The sequence below is a fragment of the Chinchilla lanigera genome, unplaced genomic scaffold (genome assembly GCF_000276665.1).
Source record: "Chinchilla lanigera isolate Chin_1 unplaced genomic scaffold, ChiLan1.0 scaffold00096, whole genome shotgun sequence".
In the NCBI taxonomy this organism is placed as follows: domain Eukaryota; kingdom Metazoa; phylum Chordata; class Mammalia; order Rodentia; family Chinchillidae; genus Chinchilla; species Chinchilla lanigera.
This window is the reverse complement of record NW_004955497.1, coordinates 348201-359321: the sequence shown is the minus strand read 5'-3', so window position 1 is coordinate 359321 and position 11121 is coordinate 348201. Positions and strand designations below refer to the sequence as shown.

At 36.7% G+C, this 11121-nt stretch overlaps 1 protein-coding gene across 5 annotated transcripts in view; it reads right to left on the bottom strand.

Moving 5' to 3' along the window:
- Positions 1 to 11121, bottom strand: part of Rnf17 (ring finger protein 17) — a 147441-nt gene that overhangs the window by 70678 nt on the left and 65642 nt on the right. For all 5 annotated transcript variants that reach the window (XM_013505511.1, XM_013505510.1, XM_013505513.1 and 2 more), the window contains 3 exons: positions 6985 to 7138; positions 3779 to 3894; positions 2610 to 2730 (listed from right to left, as the gene is read on the bottom strand). In XM_013505511.1, coding sequence (XP_013360965.1) covers positions 2610 to 2730; positions 3779 to 3894; positions 6985 to 7138 — 391 coding nt within the window. The remainder of the gene's footprint in view (positions 1 to 2609; positions 2731 to 3778; positions 3895 to 6984; positions 7139 to 11121) is intronic.

The following is an 11121-nucleotide window of genomic DNA, read 5'->3' as shown; positions in this document are numbered from 1 at the left end:
TCTGTATTGTCTGTATTGTGCTTGTGATATGTTGTAAAATGTTGTATGTCTGTTAATGTTTCCCTCCTTTTATCTTTAAAATAAATAAAAAAGAAAAAAAGAAAGAAGGGAAAATATGTATATATGTATACACAAGACAGCTAACTGTACTACTAATTCCTATTGCTTTATTGAAAGGAACAGTTAATGTTTAATTGTTTGATCAATCTTACATGCCTGTATTTATTTATCTGAGTAACCAATTTGAAAATAACAATATGTAATACTACAACCATTGTTAATTTCCTATCACCTTGTCTGCAACTCTGTATTGCCTTTTTATTTTATGTCTGTGTGTTTGTTAACGTTTTCATTCATTTTTTTAAAAAACCAAAAAACCTAAAATGTGTCCTTGTCACTCAGATCTATTTCTTAAACCACACTGGGAGCTGAGAGTAGAATTTATATCTCCTGTTCCTATTTACTTATTTATGGTACTCATCACAGGAAACTTGCTCAAGTATTTAAACAAATGAGTGCAGGAATTTCTTAGGAAATACATCTCTATGCACTGAGATCAGTATACACCTAACACCTTGTATACAAAAGTAGCTGGCAGCTAACAGAATGATAGTTCCTAAATAAAATGATAACCATTGCCAGCACTAACATCGTACATCATCTAGAAAGCTTTCTTCAAGAGTTCAAAAGTGATTCTTAGTTACTTTTAATGTACCAGATCAACTACTCTGAAACAAAAAGTTAAGCAATATTGAGCTGAAACCGATTTCCACCTTCCTATTTTCCATCTCCTGCATCCCCTTTAGTCCTCTGGCTTCATAATTCTCATGTGTGAAGTTCTTTTTTCTGATAGGGCCAACTTTCTGTGTTCTGTACCTTCACCATTTCCTTGCTTTTTTCCTATTTTAAATTTAAATAGCCTTTGGTTTGTAAGGTGACAATATATATTAACGTAAGGCTCTACTCTTATTTCATCACTTTATTACAAACATCTATCACTGTGTAGGGGGATGAGGAAAGACACTTTGGGTCAGAGGACCTTCTGGTTCCCCTTAAATCAAATGATCCAGGCTAATAATTACGGTACTAATGTTGAATGCTGCTAGTATAACAAATAATTAAGTGAGAAATAAAGAAGAGGAATCAAGAAACTCAGGGAATCATGTCTTGATGTGTTATCTGTCAGAGGACACTCAAGCAGGGAGCTAAAAACAAATGGAACACAATGCCAAAAAGAAGTCAGGAAGTAGAGTAGTTATTTAAATGAGCTCAAAATCAGTGGCTGCTGCTCAAGGACTAAGAGGCCTTCAATTTATCATTTGTTTCAGAGAAACAAGACTAAAAATTCTATAGATTGCATGTGTTTTTTATATTCACGTTCCTCAATTATTTCTTCTGAACAGCTTCTTGTATTAAATAAAGTGAATACATTTTTAGATACCTCATCATTTCTAAATTATGCAACTTTTAGCACTTCATCTCAAACTTCAGTTCCCTCACTGTAAAAAGAGTAATCATCTTATGATGTTTCAGTTCATTTAATACAGTGTGAGAAAAGTGTAAAATGGTATAGTAAGGCTACCCTTCAAAGTGCTAGGCATCCACCCTAAGTAAACATGCTGCTGTGATCATGTACTAGGACACACTGAACTCAACAAAGCCTGTGTTTGATGTAGTTTTACACTTGATCTTAGCCAAAATGCCAAGAAGCTTGTCATAGTTTTAAAACAGATCAAAGTACGTAATTTAAAACAAAAGCAAGATTCCAAATCTCCCTATCCAAAACCTTTGGGGCAAGATGTGTTTTAGAATGGATAAAAGCTACATAGTACATATGCTGTACATTCTGTAATATTTTCAGTGGACTACGGGGCACAGCCCCAAAATATTACTATCTCAAAGTAAAAAGTATTAAGATTTGTTACAAAGGAGATAAAACCTATACACAGTCAATTCAGACTGGATTGCCATTAAACTTGATTTTCAGATCCTGCAGTGGGGTCTAGTGCCTGTGTTTTATACCCTGATTGTGCCAAAAAGAGGTAACTTCTTTCAAAATATGTTCAGAATCTACAATTGGATTCACTTCAGCCAAATGAAAGAAAAAACAAACAAAAACTCCAAGCTATTTACCAGTCACGTTCCATCTCCCCTTACTTGCTTGGAAATTAAAACTTAGTTTTCACTGTGCCAAAAATAGAGATAGAGCCCTCGCAAAAGACAAATAAATGAAGCTAGTTCCTGGCTGTAGGGCTGACTTGACTTTGGCTTTCATTCTCTGAGACAGAGTCTTGCGATGCTGCTCGGGCTGGCCCTGACTCGTTCTCCTGCCTGAGCCTCCCGAGTAGCTGTTGTGCTGTGCACCACCATGTCCATAAGCATGACTTGGTCTTTAAAGGTAAATTTGCCAGATGTTGTGACTTGAGACCTTAAAGCTTGTAAAAGATAGAATCCCATTTACCCAATTCTCAATAGATGCTGACTCTTACTAGTACCACTACTCCTCAGGATACACTAAATATATTCTAAGATAAGGCAAACATTACATATGCTAATCTTATTTAAAATTACGTACAATTGTGTAATAAATAAAAATGGAAATTGCTTACTAAGAACTGAACATGTGATAAATTTATCTTGAGTCTTTTCTTCAAATTTTTCTTTTGCTTTTTTGGACCATTGCATAGTTCTTTCACATGGCTCGATATATGCCAGTTTACATTTAATTGCCTGTATCAAACAAAATTCTACAATTAATCTTTATGTAATCTTTGCTAAACATGTTTAAAGCCCTGAGTTCAAGCCCCAGCACTTCAAAAATCCAAAAAAAGAAAATCTAATCTTTGTGTCTGAATTTAGAAATAAATAAATGTATGAAGGTGTCTATAAAAGCAGTTTGTAAATACAGTTTCAACAAACTATTTGGTTGAATCAACCACTGCATTTTAATATATTGAATAAGCATTCACTTGAAAAGATAGGTAGTTACATATTAAGTGAGAAAAGCAGGTTTACAGAAATATGTATAATCTGATTCTATAACTGTTAAAAACCACAGAAGATGCATTTCAGCAGCAAATATTCCCCACATTACTAATCAATATTTATGAGTGGTTCCCATTTTGCTTATCTAAATGTTGAAGTTTTTCAAAATGTTACTTCTGAAAATGAAAAATATGGCTAATAACAACTTAAGTAACATGAGACTACACATTAGAAATAAGCCTCCTTCATCTACTTAAGGATCCTACTCCTCAGAGATCAACAAAGTTACATGTTTTAATGTAGTCTGAGACTTCTCTCAGATATTACATGTAACTTAAACACAGTAAAAATGTTTCTGAGATGAGCTTTTTCATTCAAAATGTCATGGATGTGAAACTCTTACATTACATTTCTCAAAATGATATGGTAAAAGCTGCAGGCCAGTAAGCACAAAAGACACAAATATAAATATAAATATATATATATATACACACACACACACACACACACACAATTTACAATTAGTACTTATATACCAAAATAAACATTATTATTTTTGCAGAGCTTCAGACTCATGTATGCTAGGCAAGTGCTCTACCACTGAGCTGCTCCTCCAGTGCCACATATTATTTCTCAAGTAGTAACTATAGCAACACTTATCTATAGCTCTTGCATCAGAAACTAAAGACAAAAATGGTGGCTATCACAACATTTCCATGGTAAAAGTAACTTCTAAAATACTTTCACGTTTGTGCTAATAGTCCAACTCTAGAGTTTATAACCAGTAGATTACCTTCTCTGGGGGATTCAGAAATTCATCCTTTATTTTACGCATCTCTTTAAGTGTTATTTTTGCAGTATTGCCAAAATCCACATATTTAACTTCAACTTCCCGATGTCCAGGCAATCCTTCGAAAATTAAGCAACTTGAAATCACAAACTTACAGATCACTATGTTGGTCCACTCTCTTCTGTTTTAAAAAAAAAAACCCAACTTCCCATGGTACTGGGGATTGAACCAGGGTCTTCACAGTGAACTACATCCCCATCCCTTTTTTAAAACTCTTTTGAAACAGGGTTTCACTATGTAGTTCAGGCTGGCCTTAAGCTCACTTTGTAGCCCAGGCTGGACTGGAACTTGTAATGATTCTCTTGCTTCAGCCTCAGGAGTGCTGGGATTACAGGTGTGTGCCACCACTCCTGGGTTCCTTTTTTAAAACTCTGAGACAGCATCTTGCTAAGTTCCTTAGGCAGGACTCAAACTTGAAATCTTCCTGCCTTAGCCTCCCAAGTGGCATGTGCCATCATGCCTGGCTTTAGAAATATTTGGTAGGTTCAAACATGCAAGTTTAAATGACCTATCACACACACTGACCTTTCTGAAATCACTCAAAATACATCGTTAACTATAGCCTTTTTAGGGACACAAATGTGTTAAGTGCTATCAAATGTGTTGCTATTATTTTCAAGTTTGAAGACTAATAAGGTATACATCATTTCAGGAGAAGAAAGAGTTCTGTGGTCTCTGCTCCTTGGCAGAAACTTAAGTAGCTGGGCTGGAGATATAGCTCAGTGGCACAAGTGCCTGCCTGGCAAGCACAAGGTCCTGAGTTCAATTCCTGATATAAAAAAACAAAACAAAACAAAACAAAACCCAGAAATGTAAGTAGCTGGCATAGCAGTGATACTCAAGATGACACTTTACACAATTCTGACCCTATGGTAGTGGATATTGGTGATAAGTGAGGAGGCACATGTTAAAAATGCAAGACCAGAATGTAGACAAACTTCTCCCTACTTCCTATCCCCTGGAATCTTCAGGCTAGAAAGATATCCTCAACTATATCAGCACCACTAGATTCTTACCCTTCCTTAAGACTCTTTATGGTGATGTAGCTGAAAACAAACGGTGGATATGGGATGGAATTTAAAGAATATTATGCACTTTTCTTATCCAAATTATCCATCACATATGAGTACAGAGTGGACTGGGAAGGTCTTAAACTTAATGTATTCTTTGAGGAAACTATGACAATGGATTCCCTAAGTAAAGGTGTAAATTGAAAAGGGAAACAAGATACAGAAAGCAAAAGATCCAATACATGAGAACAATAAAGTATATTGCCAAGTGAAATAAATTCCCAGAATAACAACTATGTAATAAGCCAGGAGGCTAAGCACTACCCTTGGAGAAAACAGAAGAATGTTTTGTGGTTTAAAAAAATTAAGAATATTTGAAAGGTCTAGCCAGGTATAAAATTGCTTTCAAGTATTAAGGAAATGTAGCTAAAACTAAAAGAAAGTAACACAAGTGAAAAACTGACAAATATTCAGAATTAAACAAAATATACTTTATGGTTCAGCAGTGAAAATATTTACAGAGGATATGGATTTAACTAAAAATTGTGATACTATGGGGAGAGAAAGAGGACAAAGGGCTATAAAGAGACCTACAGCCCATAATTATCTCACAGAATAATGACCAAACAGGTAATACCTAAGACTGAAGCATCAATTTAAGTATTACCATTATGAGAAGAAATAACACAGGCAAATACCAAAAAAACCAGCTGAAAGAATAAAAATATCCATGAATATAGGATATTTTAAATTGTGCGACATGTCATCCTGACCTCAGTGCTACTTCTACTTCTGCCAAGAAGCAGAGAATTCTTGACTCATTCCGATATTGACATGACATATACTGTATTAATCTTAAATGTGAAAACGAGAGCAACAATTTCATAGCACTGTATGTAAGCGTGTTGAGAAAGACTAAAGTGCAATATGATTATGAATTCTGGTTCTGTAAATTCTACTAGGACTTCTAAAACATGTTTAGCTTTCTTCACTGATCCAAATCAGTATGCAAGCCATGATCATATACTGCTTCTCAATGTTATCTCCATAACTCATAATTTAACAGAATACTCTTTTTAAAATGACTTTGTCAAGACATTGTCGAAGACAGCCATCTCTGTTTCCACAGAATGCTTCACCTTGGGTAGCCTTGGGGAGGTCACTGAATCACAAGGGCTCTGTCCTAGAGCAGCAAGATTAGGTGTCCTTCTACAAGGGCTCGATATAGGGGAGTTTGACCCTTTCTTGCTCTTTCATATGTCTGAGTACATGTTTGTTTCCTCTAAAGAATGCAACAAAAAGGATCCATCTTGGAAAAACAGAAAGACAGGGTTCACACCCATGCTGGTTCCTAACAACATGCTCTCTGAGTAGCTAATCCCTGCCTGCAAAGACCAGGACTCCCTCTCCCGAGACGCATTATTCTGTTCACAAAGGCTCTGCTCCTATTTCCCACCTTCCACCTGTTCCCACCTCCCAGTACTGCCATGCTGGGGATCAAATCCCTCTATGAGTTTTGGAGGGACAACCCACACCAAAATTTAACACAGCAGGCTACCGTATATCTGATTTCTGAAACCACAAAGGCTTGGTATGTAATTGTTCTCTTTAGCTAAGCTCAGAGCAGTACCATAAACTTTTTGTTACTAATACCTTTTAATACATCTTCTATTTCCAATCATATCTTTTTAAAAATTATTTTATAAGCTGAATTTAATCACTTGTTTTGAGAACACACAAAGGGTAGAGAAATACTAAAAAAAAAAACTAATGTTAAATAATTCCCCAAAAGAGAAATGTATTAAGAAAGGAAGCTGAGAGGACATAAAAGATTGCATAATCAATTTGTACCTTGAAAAAATAGCAAGCTACAGATATTATAAAGACAGACGTCACTAGTTTTCAATACTTACCTTTTGCTGCTTTGTACTATTAGTTTTCTAGCCCGTTGCCCAACAGTTAAGTCCTAGTCAAGTCAAAATCTCAGGAGATTCATCTACCAACATTATAACTAGCTTTCTAAAGACAGGTGACAGAACAGATGGTAATGACACCACTTCAAGATTTAATTCGTATCCACTGAAACAAAACTTTTTGAAATATCATTTTTCTCTGTGGAAGCAGTGTGCACTTTCCTACCAATGACTTTTGCACGGTACCAAATTCCATCTTCAAATTTAGCTACACAGGCTTGATCTTGAACTGGACAGACAATTTCCAAATTTTCCCCATCTTCACTTCTATAGAATTCCTCAATTGTCTTTAATAGCAGTAAAAAATCCAGGTTCTCTACCTAAGAAATGAAGAAACAGAACCATGTAGTTTTATAGAAACTTAAAACTTAAACTAGAATTAGGTATGTCTATAAATTATGTGCTATGTATTTTATTGCAGAAACAGTATAAAATTTGCGTGTATAATCAAATCATTCTGTTAGCATATATTTTCCTAGATTTTTTCTATACACATTTACCTGCCAGACTTTTAAATCAAAACTAGAACATACTATACATACAATGTCATATACTGTGTTTTATTTTTTGTGGGGGGTTCAGTCAGGGTCTTGCTATATAATTCAGGGTGGCCCTGAACTCACAGCAATCCTCTCCCTCAGCCTCTCAAGGATTACAGGAATTACAGGCGTGCACCATCATGCTTGGCTGGTAACCTGTATTTTCTATCAATTCTTACCTTTCCTGGTTCTGTAAATTCTACTAGGACTTCTAAAACATATTTAGCTTTCTTCACTGATCCAAATCAATATGCAAGCCATGATCATACACTGTTTCTCAATGTTATCTCTATAACTTTTTCATAATTTAACAGAATATTCTTTTTTAAATGACTTTGTCAAGACCTTATTGAAGATGGCCACCTGTTTCCACCGAATGCTTAACTTTCTGGATTTAGGTGGTTATAACCTCATACTATTATTTAGTTTATTCCTCCATCGAGCAGGGTCTATCTGCTGAATTTTCCCAAAGCTGAATGTTGTATCTAAAGATTTGACAGATTTAAGTTAAGTCTTTTGGCTCAACTGTATCGTAGGACTTCCATACGCTCAGGTTGCAACACATCAGAAGAGGATATTTACAGATTGACTACTAATATGCTGAGATATATCTGTCCATTGGGACAGTGAGTGTGACATCTCCCACAGAAGTTATATTTTTTTTCTCTTGTGAGCACCAACTCATTAGTGTAGTGGTAGTTTGATATTACCAGAATGGTCAGCCAGGAGTGGTGGCCCATATTTGTAATCCCTGAACTCAGGAAACTGAGGCAGGAGGATGAATCCCTGTGAGTTTGAGACCAACCTGTGCTACATAGTGAGTTCAAGGCCAGCCTGAACTACACTGTGAGACCCTGTCTTTAAAACAAAAAAAAAGAATGTTTAGTTTTTTATCAGCTTTTAATGATTTTAAAAGTAGATTGAGGGCCAAGGATACAGCTCAGTGGCAGAGCACCTGCCTGGCAAGTGCAAGGTCCTGAGTTTGATTCCTGGTACAAAAAAAAAAAAAAAGTAACTTGATAATTCTTCATTTAACCAATCATAGTGTAGAGTTTGTGAAATTATTATATTCCTGAATAAAATGTATTTCTCTTTAGGGCTATTTGGTATAGTCTGAAAATATCATTTCTATAGTTCCTATAGTACAAGAAAAACCAAGGATAAATGCTTGATTAGTTCTATGAATACCAATTATTAAGGTTAAAAAATTTAAATCCATCTCAAATGGGGAAAATTGAAATTTTTCTTTTCTGAATATTATGATGCAAATGGAAACTTTCTTAATTCCTGTATTTTCTTGTTATTACATTTAGATTACCTTAAAACTAATTTTTAACTTTCTAAAATTTTATTTTTAAATAGATTCTACTCATTCTCTCACTAACTGGTCTTCAGAGTGAACACTAAAACACCCAGAAGAGGAGTGATGCCAACTACACAGGAAAGGAAGAAGCTGCTAGCTCCTGTCACAACACAGAAATACTGAGCACATGAAATAGTATCTGAACCAACTTGACCAGAGCTGTGGAAAGCAGTCAAAAGTTGACAGCAACCAAGCAAGTCCAGTCAAGCAGCAGCTAGCTTCTAACTGGCACAAAAAATCTGCTGCTTTGCAACTTGCCCTTGCCTGGTCCCCTCCCCAGAATGACAGTGGCCTTGGGTCTTGAGCAGTGGCAGTCTAGTTCTCAGTTCCCTTCTTTAGAGGAAACCCGACAGACCTTACTGCAAATTACTGAACATATGTGTTCTAACTTGTCTGAAGGATTCCTTCAGGATTGATGAAAGGATTTACTTTCTGCTTCACGTAATTTAGAACACAGGTGAAAAAGATGGTGAAAAATGACAGGCAGTGTGAAAAGCTACAAAGGGGATTAAAACCTAGACACCTGGGACAGGAGTTTATGAGTGGTGCTAGGATTTAGATACAGTTTGAGTGGGTCTCTCAAAGTTCCATATGTTGACATTTAAAACCCACTGAGAGGTATTAAGAGGGTGGAAACTTAATTCAACTATGGTGTCTAAAGGTGGGGACTTTCAGAGGGATGATGAGCATTAGATAAGGTTGGCAGAGTGAATGGATTCCACTGGCTTTATCAGGCAACAGCCCGGAAGAGACATGCATGTGCTCTCTATCTCTTGGAAACTGATGCTGTGCACCGTGATGGGACTGTCAGCAAGGAGCCCATCTCCCAGTGCAGCTCCTTGACCTGGGACCTCCTGAATCATGAGCCAAAATAAACGTCTTTCCTTCATAACCTAACCAGTCTGTAGTACTATATTACTGGCATGAGAAAAGAGACTATTCCAGAGCATTGGAATAAGTGTGGCTACTGCAATAAAGAACACCTGAAAATGTGGAAGGTCTGTGGAGTTGGATAACAGACAGAGGTAGAAAAAGTTTGGAGGAGCAGGCTAGGAAAAGTCTAAACAAAGCAATATGGGTGATTCTGGTGAGGGGTGAGGAGACCTGGAAGTTAGGGAACTAGTCTCAGAAATGAGAATTCTATTGGAAATTGGGAAAAGGGTTATCCTTGTTGCACTGTGGTAAAGAATTTGGCTACACTGCGCCCCTGCTCTAAGATTTTAAAGCTGAATTTAAGAATGATGCACTAATTTATTTGGGGAAAGAAATTTCAAAACAATAAAGCATTCAGGTTATGGCATGGATATTACTTGCTGCTTTTATTCAGATTTCAGACTCAGGAGCAAAAGGAAGTACAGCAGAAAGAGTTCAAAAATCTCCAGGCTGACCCAAGATGGAGCAAAGAAGAAACATGTACGGTGTGTGACTAAGGAACAGCTTGCTGAGGATGTTAGCTCACATAAAAGGGAGCTTTACACCAGGACAATGGAGAAAAGGCCTTGAGAGCAATCTCAGAAATTTTCAAGGCTGTTCTTCCTATGAAATGCCCAGGGACCTACAAGGGCCAAATTGTTACATGGAACCCTGGGGTATTCTGGGCCTCCTGTCCATGCCCAAGGCTGCTCTGCAAATCTACTCCTTGATATTAAGCAAAGTGCTCATTGGCTGCAGTAGTTCAAGCATTCTAGGTACAGCTTGTGCAAACATCTGGAGTGGGAATGTTTACAGTATCCCAATCTTGCTTTGGGTCAATTATTTCTTTCTACCTGCCTATTCCTCCCTTTTGGAATGGGAATCATTACAGTGTGCCTGTCCCACCACTGTATCTTGGAAGGAGATAACTTGTTTTGAATTTGCACCTCAAAACCCACTTATTTATCACGAAGTGCCAATACTACAATTAAACCTGAATACTGAAGCTTTAGTTAGAACAATTCATACATGAACATCTTTTGTCTTAAAAGAAAAACAACATGCATGCCACAGGCTTGCTCTCCCACTAGCTCAGATTCTCAAAGGAGACTAGAGAATTTTGAGTTACTGGTGGAACAATGTAAGACGACTTTGGGACTATTGGAGATTAAATGATTTTATTTTGCATTGTAAAAAGGACACAAATTTTGGAGACCAGTGTACAAATGCTATGGTTTGGACACGGTTTGACTGGATCTCCCAAAAGTTCACATGTTGCAATTTAATACCCATTCTAAGGTACTAAAATGGAAACCTAATATACTTACAGTGTTTAGAGGTGGGTCCTTGTGGAGTAGTTGGGATTAAATAAGGTCGTCAGCAAGGTCCAACACGCATTTATGATAAAAACTCTACAGAAAATAGGAATAGATGGCCTCTACCTTAACCTGATCAAAGCCATCTATGACAGTCCAACAGCTAACATCAT